This window comes from Vicugna pacos, chromosome 1 (genome assembly GCF_048564905.1).
Source record: "Vicugna pacos chromosome 1, VicPac4, whole genome shotgun sequence".
Taxonomy (NCBI): Eukaryota; Metazoa; Chordata; class Mammalia; order Artiodactyla; family Camelidae; genus Vicugna; species Vicugna pacos.
The window spans coordinates 73,409,702-73,426,360 of NC_132987.1; the positions used below are offsets into that span (position 1 = coordinate 73,409,702).

General features: G+C 48.5%; 2 protein-coding genes across 10 annotated transcripts in view; one reads left to right on the forward strand and one right to left on the reverse strand.

Annotated features, from left to right (window-relative positions):
* CFAP44 (cilia and flagella associated protein 44) overlaps positions 1-6,382 on the forward strand; it is a 106,410-nt gene extending 100,028 nt beyond the window's left edge. For all 5 annotated transcript variants that reach the window (XM_072965241.1, XM_072965247.1, XM_072965242.1 and 2 more), the window contains 3 exons: positions 1,653-1,813; positions 2,975-3,109; positions 5,942-6,382. In XM_072965241.1, the coding sequence (XP_072821342.1) occupies positions 1,653-1,813; positions 2,975-3,109; positions 5,942-6,115 (470 nt within the window). In that variant the 3' untranslated portion in view covers positions 6,116-6,382. The remainder of the gene's footprint in view (positions 1-1,652; positions 1,814-2,974; positions 3,110-5,941) is intronic.
* Positions 6,383-9,954: 3,572 nt separating this feature from the next.
* Positions 9,955-16,659, reverse strand: part of BOC (BOC cell adhesion associated, oncogene regulated) — a 112,087-nt gene continuing 105,382 nt past the window's right edge. For all 5 annotated transcript variants that reach the window (XM_072965291.1, XM_072965303.1, XM_072965283.1 and 2 more), the window contains 7 exons: positions 16,224-16,329; positions 15,763-15,885; positions 13,495-13,716; positions 12,574-12,809; positions 12,314-12,390; positions 11,670-11,863; positions 9,955-10,647 (listed from right to left, as the gene is read on the reverse strand). In XM_072965291.1, the coding sequence (XP_072821392.1) occupies positions 10,460-10,647; positions 11,670-11,863; positions 12,314-12,390; positions 12,574-12,809; positions 13,495-13,716; positions 15,763-15,885; positions 16,224-16,329 (1,146 nt within the window). In that variant the 3' untranslated portion in view covers positions 9,955-10,459. The remainder of the gene's footprint in view (positions 10,648-11,669; positions 11,864-12,313; positions 12,391-12,573; positions 12,810-13,494; positions 13,717-15,762; positions 15,886-16,223; positions 16,330-16,659) is intronic.

Genomic DNA, 16,659 nt, shown 5'->3' on the forward strand with positions numbered 1-16,659 from the left:
TCCTGTAACTCAGAGAACAAAGGCTTAGCAGTGATGAGAAAGCCTGCGGTCACTCGTTGTTCCCCACCCCCAGACCCAGTGGGAAAGAAGAGGGTCTAGAGCATGGGGGTGGGGAGGTAAGTCCTCTCTGTCAAGGAGGGCACAGCTTGCAGCCGTGGGGGTGTAGGATGGTGAGTGTTCCAGAAGCCTGTGTGTCCGCAGTGAACACTAACCAGCCCAGTCAAGTCAAGAGAAGCGTATTAGGCTGGCTGCAAAGTGGGAAGGGCAAGGACCAGAGTACCTGTCCTAGTACGTGGGGCTGTCAGGTAGAGGGCACCCCCTCATATGGGACTAGCTGGGGGAAGTCAAGGTTCTTACTGAGAGAGGCCAAGCAGGCAGCTACAGGCTAGCCACAAGCATGCAGATAATCCAATCACCGTTTCCCTTGTGTCACTGATTATCATGGCCACCACATTCCACAAAAGCATGGGGGTAGCACACACAAAGAACAGAAATGAAATCCAGGGAGGGCTTTGTGCAGAATGGCAGCCATGCCAATTGTACCATTATTATTCAGCCATAACAGTTATACCTGAATACAAATTTCTGTACCATGACAGAATTACATCATCTTTTTATACCTTAGGACCTTCAGACTTCACTTAGGGGACTCTGGTGACTGAGAGAAACTTGTAACAAGATAACATCTTCTTGGGGAGCTCAGACTCCATAGATGGAATTTTCTCCAGGTGTCCCACTGTTGGCATATTGAGGAAAGACAATAAACAAAAGTATAATATATTGCATGTTAGCTGGAGATAACTGTTAAGAGAAAATTTAAAGGGGACTGGGAAAGAGTGCTGAGGTCTGTAGGAGGCCAGGGAAGAGCTCCCTGGAAAAGTGACAGACTTGCTAAGATGTGGTCCTCCCTGGTTCAAGGACAAGGACCTGCTCTTGGTTACACCTTCAGAAATGAATGTTCTGGAAATGAGTCTTTTACCAGTCTCACAATTTGTTTTCAGAAAATGGGCTGTGTGGAGTGAACCATGTGGCCAACTGTCTGGAGAATTCCAGACAGTGGAATTGCAGAGAATTCCAGATGAGAATACTGGAGTGAGCCTGGAATGCTCGAAAAGCAGAAAGGTGTAAGTGAGGAGAGAGGTGTGGGAAGGAGGTGGCAGAGAATAGGGGCAGAGCAGGCCAGGCCAGGTAGGACCTTTTGAACCACCGCAAAGACTTCAATATTTTCACTTGCAGTAAGATGGAAACCTCTGTTAAGTGCTGTGCTGTTCTTAACACAAGATGTCGTAGAGATCAGTAACCAAAGAAATTAAGAACTCAAGAGTTCATAACCCAGTTGGGGCCTATGGATAGTCTGAGGAGAGGCAGATCAGAGTGTGTAAGCCAGTGGGGAAGGAGGAGTCCACTGCAAGCAGGAATTTGAAGGAATTTCATAGGAATTTGAAGCAGATGAGAAGACAGTAAGTCATGTGCATTTTAAGTAAGAAAATAGTAGGTTTTCTCTGAAAAGTAACAGAGGAAAGACCAACTGGTAACAAATCTTTCCCATCTCCTTGCAAAAGCTCTTCCCTAGAATGGCATTGGTGTTGGGATTGTTTATTGAACAACAGTGGGAGCTGCTGAACAACCTGACAGAGACTGTCTTCTTTTAGAAATGGAAGAAACAGTCAGTCAACTGATGATCAGCAAGTTTGGCCGTGTGATAAACCTAGAAGCCCTTCAGACACTTTCTGTGAATATGACACTTGAAGAACTGAAGATTAAAAAACTCCGAAAGGAGCTAGCAAACGCAAAGGAGATGAAGATGTGGGAGGTAAGGATGAGAGGGCAGGTGGCCTACTTTCGGTCAGTATGGGTGGAGGTGAGAAGTCCTGGTGAGCTGTAAGTGTTTCCCACGAGGCATCTGTACTGCTGGAGTTGGGTCCATGAGCCTCATGTGGCTCCCCCATGATCTGAAGCCTGTCTGTTTCCTTACTATTCACTTAGTTGGAAGGACTTGTCTATCTTGGGATGAGAGCATCAGCACTGAGGTTTGGGGGCCAGGATTCATGTAGATATCATGGCAAAGTGGCATGAAAGATTACAGAAAGACTCCACTTGGAGGTCTACAGCAATGTACAAATGCTCTGATGGTGTCAGGATCCTCAGAGTATAGCAGGTCACTTCTGATTGTATTATTCCACATAGCTTTTGCATGCTGTTTCCATCTGGAAAGTACAACACATCTTTAAGTAATACATTTTATAACAAGGTATATACTGTTTAGCCAGCAGGGTCTTAGAAATGTTAAATGTCTACGCTGTTCTCGGAACCATAAGATGAGGCAGTGCCCCAGTTACAGCCTGATTTTATAAGCCCACACATCATTATGGCTTCTCCAGTTTTCTGTCTTACTGGTAGGAAGGGAAGGAGGAGAGGTTCCTAGTGCTATCTTATCTTTTCTTATCCAAGATTTGCACTATACCAGGAAGACGCAAATTGTTTAAGTGTTCGCATCCATGGGACTGGTCCCTATCGGAGTTTTGGAGATAACATGTGTAATCTAAAATCATCTGTTGGAGCAATAAGAGAACAAAGGAAAGCCACTGGCAGATGTATGGCCATTCAAACTGGTCACCTTGAGGATCCTGGAAGACTAGGGAAAGAACAATATAGTAAAGTTTCCTGCTTAAGGGACCTTTCTCCCTTTTAATTAGCGAATATCAGCACTCTGTACACATACTAAGTTCATGCCTCAACAATGGAGTGATATCTGTGTCTGTCTTATTTTTATCTACTTCCATCCTACTTAATGTTCTTTTCTCTAATCAAACCAGACCCAATGCAGTTGCTTTTGATTGTATTATTGGCTTATTATGTTTCCCTATATGCCTATCACTCCGTTTGCTTGATGGTTTGGATCAAAGCGAGACATGCATTTTTCTCTTTCCTCTCTCATTCACTTAATCCATTTTGCATCTCCCTGCCCTGGTAGGAAAAGATTGCTCAAATGCGATGGGAATTGATGATGAAGACCAAAGAACACACCAAAAAGCTTCATCAGATGAATGATTTATGTATTGAAAAGCAGCAGCTTGATTCTCAGCTGAATACACTACAGAACCAGCAGGTATGTTCCTTTTCTGCAGACGCTCTGTCAGAATCGAGGACGTTCTGTAAAGGTAGTTATTCTCAGGAATATCAAGTGCTGGCTTTTAAACAAGCCTTGATCTTGGAACGTTTCTGGCCCACTGGGGTCCCTGAGGACACTGAGCTAGCGCTGGTACGTTGCAATGAACCTGCGCGACTAGCCTTACTGTCCCTCCTGGGTGCCATGAATTTATATACGTACTAATTTTGGGAAGTGCCTTGGCCCTAGAGAGGTAAGGTTATTTAGGTATAAATAATAAGACCAGTATGCTCCCTGAATTTGGTGTCAAAACATCCAATATCAGTTACTTCGTTTGCCCTAAAGTGGGCGTCCTGAATTGACACTTGTTACTTTTTTTATGGCTTTCGACTTGCTCTTACACAGTATTTACCCAGCCTAGCAGAGTGGTACTTAATACATAACATGTGGTGGATAATACTTACTTAACAGAGTTTCACCCCCTTGGGACCTAGCACATTTGTGGCATTTTCTGAACTATATGCCGTCATCTTATGGTAGTATCTGCAAGAATGTTGGGTTTCCCCCTCCTCTCACGCTACGAGTTTTCTTTATGTTTCCTTTAGGCGCCTTGGAAATGGTTTAAGTCAGGGGTTCTCAAAATGTGCTCCCCTGAAGAACAGCATCCGCACCACGGGGGCACTTGTCAGAGATGCAGGCTTGGGCCCCACCCAGACCGACTGAATCGGCCGCTCGGCGGGAGGGGCCAGGCAGTCCACCGAGGTGATTCTGCCGCGTGCTGGAGTTGAGATCCCTGGTCTAAGCATAAGTCCAGAAGAGATGATGAATAAGAGGCTCTGGGAGGTTTATAGTTAGAATGAGATGGGAGAGGAAGTCCGTAGTTTGAATAGCAAGGGCCCTTGGTCCACTGAAGCGTTTCTGTGGGAGACGGTGAGCTCCGTGTCCTTCCACTCCGCCTTCCTGAAGCCCCTGCTCCACTGAGGAATTTTCGAGTGAAGAGTCAAGGCGCTGCTGGCGAAGGCTGCTGCCTTGAAAAGTCTTCACAGAGTGTTGAGTAAAGTCTGTCGACGTGGTGTGCTTTGCTAAGTCCAGATACACTGGAAAGAGTTTGGAGGCAACAGATCAATTGAATGGGAAAGGAAATTAGTAGTATAGATCTCTTTACATAGTATGTCTTTACATATATAGTTTAACCTGTATCGTCTCTTCCCATTAGCTATCTCATTTAATCCTCAAAATACCACTCTCCACAGCTCAGAGTAGGTGAGTCACGTGTCCATGCTCTCAGGGCTGGAGACGGGGAAGTTCACTCTTAAACTGAGGTCTGTCTGCCTCCAAAGCTTACGCCACTGCTATTATTCTTATCATAGTCTAGGCGCGAATAGGGGTGTAGACGGCAAAGGTGAAAGGCCAAGGGCCAAAGATATTTATAAGTAAGAACAGCCAAAGTTTGTTTGGATATGGTGACCAGAATGAGGGAAAATCTCAGGTGACCTCAGAGGGATGGGCATGAACTGGGGTGTGAGTGGGGCATGCATTTAGCTGTACATAACCAAAAGCCCCTGGAGAGTAGCTTAAACAAATTGGGGTTGTTTTCCTCACTTCACAGGAAGTCTGCAGGAGATGACAGGGGCTTTGGCTTAGTGGGTCTGTGATGTCAGGGCCAGGATCTGTGTGATTCTTTCCCTGATTCTTTGGCATTTCCTCTGGAGTCACAGCTCTGTTCCATGGTCAAATGCCAGCCTCTCGTGTCCCTCTCATTAAGAAGCCAGTGCTTTCTACTATGTCTACTTAGCCACTCCAAGCTGGAAGAGAGGCTGGGTAAGGCTAGTGTTTAGCTTTTGTGGCCTCAGAGGCACTGGGCACAGGTAACCCCTGCTTCCTAGGAAGGGCTGCCACAGTGAGTGGGGTGATGGGCGAATTATGGACTTTTGGCTTCAGGTAACCTGGTTCTAATGCTGCTTCCAGCCCTTCATATTACAGTGACTTGGGCCAGCTCATGAATCTGTCAGCTTCGGTATCTTTACAGCTGGAGTAACACCGCCCTGTTCAGAGCCGTGAGGGTTCTAAGACAGCACATGTAAGCACCTGGCACAGAGCTGGTACTAGGCCTTACGTCCCTCCCTTTAACGTGCATTCAGATTTATCGAGCATCCACTTCTGTGACAAGCTCTGGGGCAGGTGCTGGCAGGGTGGTGAGGTCCGGGCATACCCAGCCCTACCTCTCAGGCACAGGATCCAGCAAGACAGACAAACATCAAACAAGCATTTAGTTTGAACTGTATGAAACTACAACTTTTTAGGTTAAAAATAGTCAAATATCACAAATTTCAAATGATTCAGTCTAATAACTAGTGACGTGGGATGGATGATTTGATAGAACAGAGCGTGGGAAATTCTAACCTAGTCCACAGGGTAAAGCAGGCCTCGCTAAAGTGAGGTTTGAAGCATAAGCAGGACTCAGCAGGGGAGGACGTCAGACGAGGAAATAAATTCCTATTCTGGAAAACAAAACGTGGGGCTGTATAGGAAAAGGAGGTATCTTGTCTTTTATAATTCTAGCGATGAATCCTGTAGGGTCTGAATGACTGAGAGCTATGTTAATGAATTACCCTCTTACCGGGGACTTGCATTTTCAGAGTTGTTTATTAGCCAAAGGGATATATTTCCAATGGTAGGAGTTCAGTGGAGGAACTGAGTGCTTCTTAAAAATAAGAGGTGATGGTTATTAAAATGGACTGTAAGGCAGACACACCTAACAGACTTACTAAGACAGGGAAATCTCCATATTCCAAACGAGGCTTAAAGCAGGGAGGTGTTTTCTCTCAACAGGGCAATGTCTTCCAGAGCCTTCGGAAAGCAGATATTGTGGCGAAAGAGAAGGTAACTGAATTGATCCAAGTCCAGGCAGAAAAGATTTTGGCCTTAAAGGAAGAGATTGCTGTTTTGCGTAAGAAAGGTGGCCTTATCCTCCCACCCATTCATCCTCCACCAGACAATGAATGAAGCCCTGGGGCCTTTTATTTTGCTTTTATCCTACTGTTTTAAAGTGAACTTATTTAAAAGCTGAAAACCAGATCCAGTCATGTCGTTTTAATAATTTTTCCCCACTTCGTTGTCTTAGAACTGACTGTAGCGCCCAACACCTCCTTGTTATTGAACTGAACCATTTTCCATGTGTTTGGAACCAACTGGATCGAATATGAAGTCTTAGAAGGCTGTACCTCAAATCGCCAGAAAGCGCCTGTAATATATCCTGCTTTAGGAAACTTGTTTTGTAGTTATCTGAATTTTTAGTCTTTGACAAGAAAATCTATCATTCAAAGTAAACCTCCTTTTCTCAATCATTGGATCCTTGGAAAATAAACTTTGAGGTTACCAGGTATTCTCTGAGAGGACACGAGAAAGAGACAAAATATTTTGCCAAACATATCTGGGAGAAAAAGAAATGCAAATTAGAATTTTGACATTGTTAACTTCAGAAAGCCGTTACTCGAGGGCTCAGGCTTCAGGAAATGCAGACCGATAGAGCAGAGCAGTTGCTTTAGACTGGCAGAAAGGAAAAATAAATCAGCTTCCTGAATCACCTATAGTTTTAGCAATCCTCAGCTCCGGGTGGAGCAGAGAAGTGTGTTTTGCAAAACGGTTAAGGAGGCTTTTCTCCAAAGATGTCTGCAGCTGTACCAGTATTCTAAGTATTTCCTGTAGTTTCTCACGTCCTGTGCTGTTTTCTTTCAGGTTCTACTTGAGTCATTTGCTCGTTTTGATATAGATCAGGAACTAGATTCCGTCACTCTGAGAGACCGTCTCTAACAGTCACTTTCTATTGTACCTAACATTGTAAACTAATTTAAGAGCATTCTTTTGGCTTGGGGTTAAGTGGTCATTGGATTCATTTAAAAATGATTTCACTGATATTTGAATTCCTGTTGGTAAGAGAACATAGCACCGGCAATTCTGTGCTCTGTGGGTCCACTGAACCGAGATGTCCAGAGGCTGTCCCAGAATAGGACTTGGTTACTGAGAAGGAAGGGTAAAGGAGGCAGTATTGCATCAGTGTAGAAGGTGACTCAGCAATGTCCAGTCTTCCTAACCTGTGGCTAGTCTGCTCATCTGCTCCCCGAAATTATAGACAGGACTTGGGTTCTTGGTAGGTTGGAATATGTATGTTAGATGGGGCCACTTGGCCCATTGTGTCTCTAAGATCCTTTCGTATTCCTCCTTAAGAGGTCCAAACAGCTTATCGTTTGTGCTCATCACCACAGATCTCTGAAGGAGTGGCTTCTTCACTGGAGAGCACCCTTCATCACGTTCTCTGCTGTATGCCCAAGACTGTGCCCTTCCAGCATTTAAGAAAAATGTGCTAGTCATAGCTCTGAGTGCTTTGCTGATTTATTCCTGCATAAAAAATTACCCCCAAATAACAAGCACTTCTTACCTCACCCAATTTGAGGGTCAGGAATTGGGAGCTGCTTATGAGCTGGGTGTTTCGAGCTCAGGTCTCTCCTGAGGTTGTGGTCCAGCTGTGAGTTGGGGCCGTGGCCATCTGAGGCTTGGCTGGAGCTGGAAGGGCTACTTCCAAACCTACTCACCTGACTGGCAGGAGGCTCCATTCCTCACTGGCTGGCTACTACCTGGATGAAGTGGGTGGTCGCTGAGGAGAAACTGTCCCCTTGGTTGTGGTGGGAGCTGGGGGAAGTTAAGTTACTGTCCTGGGCCTTATATTATTATCAAATGAGGGATTTGGGTAAGCTCTGAGGCACCTTCCCATTCTGAAATCCTGCGATTCTAATCGCAGCCAGAATGAACTTAGAATTTATGAGAGCTATGTCAGTGAGTCCACATGTCTATCCATGTAAGAGTAAAACCAATCAGCCTAGTGCAATTTGGCAAAAAAAATAGTAACCCTAAATCACTGAAGTTTACCATCTTAAGGCCTCTGTGCAAGCATGTTTGGGATTTGACAATATAGTTAACTTGTTTTTATTTTGAGTTAGACAAGATGCATAGGTAGCTTTAGTTTCATTTCTACTTGACTCCAGCCTTAGTCTTGAATCTATGAGCATCTGACCCTTTGGAAGGTTTAGCTTCAAACCGGGACACGCCAGGGTGCAGCCTTGGTGGGGGTGCGTGGAAAGCTGTCCTGTTTCCCTGATCAAACTGTGCTCTTAGAGATGGCAGCCTCACCTTTGAGAGAGGCCAAAAGTCAGTCTAAATTGAGTTCCTTGTGGCTTAGTTGTTAATGGTCCTTGGCTATTTTGCACCCTCATCCATAGCATTATCAAATCTCAACTCTGAAAGAAAAAGAAACTGACAGCCCCTTTGTCAGCTCTTCACAGGACAAGAGGTTACTCATTCCTGCTGAGTCTGCCTGTCCTGTCTGGCTGCCACGCTTAGAGTGGTCTCCGAGCCCTGAGCTGAACTCTGCGCCCCCACCCACTGCTGCCCAGCTAGGCCGTACTCTTCCTTCTGATTAACTTATACAGCTGTTACTGACTCAGACTTTTAAAAGAATCTAAAGTAAAAACTAAAAACTACAATGAAATTGAATATCTAAGCTGTTTCATTTTCTAGGCTAAAATTTAAAGGCCTATGCCCTAGCCTATTTTTTCTTTCCTGCAATTGGCTAAGGTAAATATTCACATTTATCTCATTTAACATGCCTTAGAAGTGCTTTTTCTTTCCCAGACTTTTTTTTGAGCCAAAAGCATTCAGTGTTATGTAAGGAAGTGTCATAAATATCACTTCCATAAAGTTCAACAAAATTTACTTAATTTTTTAGTGCTTGATGATCCCAGTGGTTGTCAAAGGGAGATTTTTTTTTAAAAAGCCAAAGGGCCGGAAGTTGAGTTACAGCCCAGATCTGAGGCCATGAGCCCAGTCGCGCTCCTGGAAGTGACCTCAAGGCCCTCAATGCCAGATTGAAGTCACAGTAACTCGTTTCTTCTCTTCCCTGTTCCACTTCGCCTTTCCTAGCATTTCCATGTTCCTTACAGTCCTTCATTTCTTAAAATATTTTTAAAATACAGCTTTTCTGAAAATCATGTTCCAGTTTAGCTGTTGGATGGAAAACGATGCAAGACTCCCTTCTGGCCAGCAGAGGGCGACTTGTCCCAGACCATCAGAGTCACTCCCGGGGCTGTCCCAGGTAGGACCCTGTTTATGTAAGTTGTGACTAGAGGCTGAAGCCAGGGTCTGGCACTGAGGACTCTGAATGGGATTAAGTGTCTCAATGGCATTTCATCTGTGACTTAACCTGACTGAAGTCTAGAAGATATCTTTCCCTCCGGAAAACAGGTAGTGTGTTAGGGCTTCCACTGCAAGCGTCAGCGTCCATCTAGTTGCACGTCCCCATACAAAGTTTAAGCCTCTGGTTGGATGGCAGTAAATAAATGTTGACTTTAAACAACTAGTGAGTCAACTCGTCCGGCCATGCTGGTGTATCTCTGGAGAGAAGGGAAGTGAATTTTACCAGGCACCGCATGCTCGTGTGTCACATAGCACTTAACTAAATGGTATTCTGGAGAAAGTATACCCACCTCTGTAGAAAAGATTAGTTTCATCCCCTCAGTCTGACCAAAGCTTTACCTCCAAGTCCATCAATAGAACGCGAATCTGCTCCGTGCCTGCTGTCCACCGTCTCCCTCCTGGACCAGCTATCAGCGAATCCGTGTTAATAAAATAACTGACATTCAACATTTAAAGAGACAAAAAATTAGAAACATCTGCTGCCTTTTCCAGCTCTCCTCTTGAGGGATCGTGGAAAACGTTACCAGTGGGTGTTTCTTTAAATCTGCAGACTGAGTCCTAACAGCTAAAAAGAATGCCGACTCCTGTGACTCAGCTGAAGGTTACAAGGGAGACTAGACATTTATTTAGACGTTACAGTGTTTATTTGTACAGAGATATGTTGCCGCAGATTACTGATTCTGGAAGATCTGTTAATGCTTATAGGACTATACACATCTTAGACTCACGGGCATCGTCTGAAAAGGCTTCCCGTGGCCCCGGCCTTTTCCTCCCGGTCACTGGTCGGCGTGCTGAGGGGCCTCCCTCCGTGGGCGCCTCCGCGGCCCCCGCAGCCTCCCGGGCAGCTGCCGCCTCAGTGGGTGTTGCTCTTTCCCAGCTGACGCCTGTTTGGTCGTTCCTTCTTTGTTTTCCCTCTCCTGCCCCAGTGGGCAGGATTCCCTATGTTGCTCCAGAAGTATACAAACACATATACATTTATTTACAAGTGCATAAATATATAAATATGGCTATTATAGAAAAATAAATACCACTTTCCTCTTTGAAAAAAAAAACCAAAACAAATAACACTATATATAGTCTTTCTGGGATAGCGGCTTTTGCCTAAATTGTAGGAGGTGGTGTTTCAAAAGCCATGGGCAGCGGTGGGCTGGGGGAGAGCTGCCTCCCATGTTCCTGCCCTCTGTAGGCCCCCGCGGGGTGCTGGGGACACCAGTCTCCTCTGCCCGCTGGGCAGGAGTCAGGACTGTCCACCTCTTCAACCGGGACGAGGCCCAAGCAGCATGGCGGCCCTGGGGGGAGAAGTGGGAAATGTCAGAGTCCAGCCTGACCAGGAGCCAGCGCTCAGCACTGCTGGGCCTGCCTCTACCTGTGACGGGAGCTGGTTACGCTGGCCTTGAAGGAGGACAGAGACCTACAACTACAAGGACATTCGACCTGGCGCGGGCCACCTACGTGCTGCCTGCTCATCTCAGCAGTGGGACTGTGATCTTACCCTGTACCTGGGAGCAGATGAAGTCAGCTGAGCCCAGGAACTGCGTAAAGAAGTCCTGCTCTGTCCAGGTGGGAAGTCCACCCACTAGTCTACCCTCCTGCCTTCTGGTCACAATCATCCTACTTAGCTCATTCCCCCAGGTGGCGCGAGTCCGTGTAAAGGACACGGGTCTGGCTCTACGAGGTGCTTGTCTTGGTATTTCATCTCCCAGAGACAGAGTCTAGGACTTGCGTGTGAACTGGCATCCACGCCACGGAGGATCATCAGCTAATTCTGACACAGCCTGAGCCCCAGCCCAGTCTCCACGGACTTCTGACAGGTTGGCACAAGACAGTGGGCTGGGGGTGGCGTGTACTGGGCCCCTTGGAGAGAAAGTTCTGTAGAAGCACAGAGCTCTGAAGATGATGTGAGAACTTGGCGTCTCACTGATGGGTGCAACCTCATTCCTTCATGACGAGACAAGACCCAACAAAGCAAGATATTTGGGAGTGATTAGAGAATGCCTCTTGGGGTGATGAGAGGCAATGGGAATTCATGAATGGCCTTGAAATGCCGAGGCCAAAGGGGCTTCTTTCTCTGAAGTGGAGGAGTGCCCTTTCTCTCAGCCTTTGGGGACACAGCTTGCCATGGTGGAATAGGACCCACCCGACATGTCCCTGCAGATCTGCTGGGCCTTTAAAAGCAGGGAAGGAGGTGGCCAGCTCCCTTCCCACCCCCATCTCTGAGACAAAAGCTGTGAATGGCTCCTTACAAGCACCACCTTGAAGGCCTATCATCTTCCCAGCCTGCTCACTTTCCCACCCTGTCCTTGGCGCTGACCTGGGTGAAAAAGAGGGTCCCATGTCGCTTCCAGACCAGGACTCTGGGGGACACTCCTGACGCCTGGCTGGCCCATAGCTGCAGGCTGCTCCTGGAGATGGTGGCAGTCCTGGTGGGGCGGGAGCAGCTGGTGCGTTGAGTCATCGGGCAGTGTGTACAAGAAAGTGCCCTCGTCCGGGCTGGATGCGGGACCCCTGCGTGCATGAGGCCAGATGGAGGGGTGAGGTAGGGGCAGGGGGCGCCTGTGTCCCCAACCCTGGCTGCTCCTCTGAGGGCGGCAGAGCTCAGACAGGGCAGGGATGTCAAGAGGCTTCACACCATCACTCTCACAGGTAATTCTAGCCTGTTTCCATTTGATTCCGTGCGTGGCCTGAATGTATGAGGGTGTGGAGTCAGGTGTGGGGGCCTGTGGGCAATCCCAGCGGTGTCTGGCCCACCAAGTGAGGGAAGGATTTTTGAGCAGAAAAGGCATTGTGACTCAGACGCAACAACCACCCCTCAGGCTAAGCGTCCGGGGGCAGCAGCCTCCGGATGTGGGGATCCCTGAGTGAGGTACTAGTGGCCCCTTCTGGGTGACTGAGGCTGGGGTGGGGCAGCTAGCAAGACAGTGGGCGCTGGGCTCGGGGCCGGACGGGCCCGGGTACCTGGGACTCTGGTGCCCGTGGGGGTCAGGTCCACTGCCGAGAATGGTCTGCCGCAGCATGCTGGCGGGGTCCTCCTGCTGCTCAAAGAGAGTAACAAAAAGGTCTCATCAGGGGGTCCAGGTGACCTCCCAGTTCACTACTCAGTAGGCCTGGATGCTGCTGCCTGAATTAGAGGCAGGAAGGGAGGAAGCCCCAAGAGGCAGCCCAGCCCCTCTCCACGGTGGCCCAGCTCCGCTCACCACCCACCCCAGCCACGTTACCTGCTGGAGCTCCCCTGGGCAGTGCAGCTGAGACTTCAGGCCTGCGTAGCCCGCGGCAGCCGCAGGGCAGGCCCTGTTCACACGGACGCCGCTGGCAAAGGCCCGCCCACTGGTGCCACTGAGGTAGGGCTGCCCACTGGCTCGGTGGCCGGTGAGCCCTCCCAGTGGTACCATAGTGTACTGGCAGGAGGGGGACAGAAGGGTGCTTCGTGGAAAACCGAGATCTGTTGTATGTTCTGGAAGGACAGAAGGATGGAGGTCTGCTCAGGCCAAGGAGGCCCGGGGCAGCTTGAATCTCAGAAAGTCCTGAGGATGTGAGGTCAAGTGAGGTAGGCAGGGAGCGGACACTGCCCTAGGGATGAGGATGTTGTCTCAGGAAATTCCTCCTGTCACCCACTGCTTCCTGACATCTAGACTTTTTTTCTCCAGTAGGGAGAGAAGATACAGGACCAGGGTTTGTGAGAACTAAGTGTTAAGTGAACAGTAGGAGCAACATTTAAATGAGGCAAGTTGACAAGATGTGTTGCCATCTGAAGCAGAAATTAGTGGGTAAATCAGATTAACCCAGGATAAGGGGAAAGTTCGAGGCAGCCCCAGAGGTGGGAAGAGACAGGGTCATTTAAAAGTATGAACAAGTGGTCAGAGCATAGCTTCAGACAGTAAAAGAAGCCAGAGGCAGGTGAGTACTGAGTTCCAGGGATGCAGACCAAGTCCCACTTGACCCTTTCCATCTGCCAAGGTCCGTGAGCTAAAGGGAAGGGCCCCGTCTGGGACTGTTCTGACTCTTCCCAAGTCCTCAGGGGACCCACCAGGTACCTGAGCTCTGGTGTATGAGAAGCAGGGCGCCTGTATCCCGCCCTGGGCAGAGGCCTCCCTGGGGGCTGCCCCCCACCCCAGGCTCCTTCCCCTTCACTCACTCACTTTGCTTAGACCAGGCCCTCCACAAGCAGAAGGGGATGAAGGCGACGATGATGAGGACGAGGGAGCCCAGGACGACCCCGACAATCAGGTAGGGCAGGTCACTGGAGCGGGCCACCATGGCCCCGGTGCCCGCTGGCCGCTCCATGGTTTCAGGGGGCGGTGGCTGAGGTGGGGCCAGAGTTGGGGGTGGGAGTGGCCCAGGCTGACCAGAAAACTTCCGAGCTGCAATTGGGACAAAACTCACTTCAGCATCTATTTCTTTAACATTTCTTTCGTAAGAAATAGTAAAAAACAAAGACCTTGATTTGATTTCATGGGTGTGAAACTGGGTCAAACTTATAATACAGGGCCTTTGTTAGGTGAGTGTGTTGCCCAAGCTCAGCATAAAATTGGCATCTCATGTGAAACTGGGCGTTGCCGAAGAGACGTGAATCTCACATTTCACAAGGCTACCTGAGAGACTTGTGGGCCAAGCCCCAGGGCTCACACTGGGTCTCCGGGGTGGAAGTGGTATAGAGGGTTTCTAAAAGAAAAGCTTGCGACCCTTTAGAAGAAAGTATTTTAAAAGGCATGAAACCAGCAAAAGACGGAATTTCCCCATAAGTTTGCTATTCCTGGGTGTGTTGAGAGGCGTGGAGTCCTAGGTGTGAGCTGCGGTGGCCGAGCAGGGAGACAGTGTGCTGGGTGGGGCTCACTTGGATGGATGGTGGTTGTGAAATGCCAACCAAAGGGGACGGGATGGCAAACTCATCTGGGTCCCGCTATATCAGGGTGACCTGACACTGTTCACTCCTTGACTTGCTGCTACAGTCTTCTGGGTTTCCCATGACCGCGGCCACCTACATTTCTCTTTCTTGCCCTTTTCTGTCTTCGCCTCAGACACCGGGAAGTCCTCCTGGTCCCTCTCAGTCTGCACTCTATTCACTTCCTGTGATTTCAGCCTGCATCTCGATGACTGCCAAATATCCCCACCCAGGTCCTCCCTCCCCTGCTCCAGCCACAGGAGACCTGCCTTCTCTTGTGGGGCACAGTATTTCAGCCTCAGGACTGTTCCCTGCAGTCTCACCTTGTCTTTTCTCATGGACTCTGGTTCTCCTCCAGCCTCCCCATTTCAACAAGTGGCCACACCACCTCTGTGGTGCTTCAAGCTGGAAACTTAAGGTTTACTCTGAACTCCTCTCACTCTATCTTGGCCTCAAAGTGCTATCAGTTCTGCCTCTCTGCACTTCCCCAGAAAAGACTCAAACCCACACCTTCGCTTTAATTCTCCCCCCTCAGCCCATTCCTGCATGGTCCAGTGACCTTCCGGACAAGCAAATCCAACAGTGACCCTTTCTCCACCTCACGGCCCACAGTCTTCAATGACCCGATGCCCTCACATCCCTGGCCTCTTCCCTAAGCACCCCCTCTCGTCCTCCCAGGGCCATACACTCCAACCAGGTGAGCGACCTGCAGGTTTGTCCTGTCCTCCAGGCCACCCCCTGCAACCAGGCTGAAGATTCAGTCCTTCTGGAAGACCAGTGCAGAGCCTTTGTAAAGTCTCTGTTCTTTGCCCTGGGGACTCTGTGTCACCTGGTACAGGATTTCTGGCTGTGCACGTACCTGCCCCCTGGCTTCACTGCTCGTGATAGAGGAGCGTGGGAAGTGCATGCAGGAGGGAGAATGTTGCCAGTGACAGGAACGTGGATTGTTTTCTTGTCTTCCTTCCTATTCCTTTGGGATCTTCTCCTCCTGATCACATTCTTTGCAATGTACTTTCAGTATTTGCAAAATAGAAATGATATCTATCTACTTGATCACTGTGCAAAAATTAACAATATATGAATATGTTCAATGTGTTTTAGTGCGGGGAAAGGGTCTGGGCTTGTAGTTAGACCACTGGGCCCCGAGCATGCTCCACCGCTAACTGCTGTGTATCATTTCCTGATGCTGAATTTCTTTCCTTTCTCATGGGGTTGTAGTTAAATTAAGTAATCCAACCAATGGAAGTACCAAAGGGTAAGTGCCCAGTGTAGGAATAAAGTGTTTATAGAAAGTTCCCAACTTAAGAATGGGTTCTAGTCCCTGATTTCATGTATGAGTTAATTCCCAAGCATTCATACTTGGGCAAATCAACATAAGGGTTTAAAATGACAAAGTTTGGGGATACATGGAAAATAAGGAGTCATCCTGAGGAAGAGATATACCCAGCTCGATGCACAGAGCAGTGACTCTGCCCTTGTCTGCTGGGAACAGCAAGAGGAGAGCAGAGAACCCAAAGAGAATCACCTTTGGTTTCACAGATCATCACATTGCTGAACTCGCTCTCCCCGCCTTCGTTGAAGCACTGCATCTTAATGTCGTAGGAGGTTTCTGGCTGCAGGTGGCTGATGGAGTGCCAGTATCTGTCCCCTGGGAAAGAGCAAGAGAGGCACGTGTGGGGATCATGCATGGGGTTTGCCTGGCCCCCATCTGCAGCCACACTCAGGGCTCTGTTTCTGAGCTGGTGCCATGGACTAGCACAGGGGGCCGTGTGGGGAAGGAGCATCGAAGGACATAGTCCAAGTGCCCACCCACTTCCTGTTGTCCCATCACCGTGGGAAGGAAGCACGGGGGCTTATGAACTGGACGACCCTGAGTATGTCATGAAAGAGCCAATGATCTGGGACCCGCCAGCCCGTTTTGTACTTTCATCAACTTCTAGACACCCCTGGGCCAACAGAGGAAACTCGCACACAAGTGTTTCTCACCTTCCACCATGTCCTTCTTGTAGTCACTGTCATTGTCACTGTCTGTGGGCCGGTAATAGATATAAAAGCCATGGATTGGGGTGTTGTTGTTACTTGCTGGAATGTACTATAGGGAAGAAAGAAGAAACAAGTTGCCAGTGGAGCAGGGAAATCATCATGTGAGCAGATCCGCTGGTGGCTGGAATCATACCCCAGCCTAGAGTTTAAAATTCACTAGGGACCCGGACAAACATTTCTGATGACAATCCCCAAGGCTCCCTGGCCAATGCTGAGGAGATCACGCCTTATTTTATTTAGCGTAGCAGTCCCCAACTTTTGGAGACAAGAAACAAACTGCCATTTCTTCAAAGACTTAAGTCCCTTCAACCTGGGTATCGTGAGGGTGAGTCTCGCTGGCCCAAGCCCCAGGTTCCCAGGCACGCAGGTGGAGGAACAC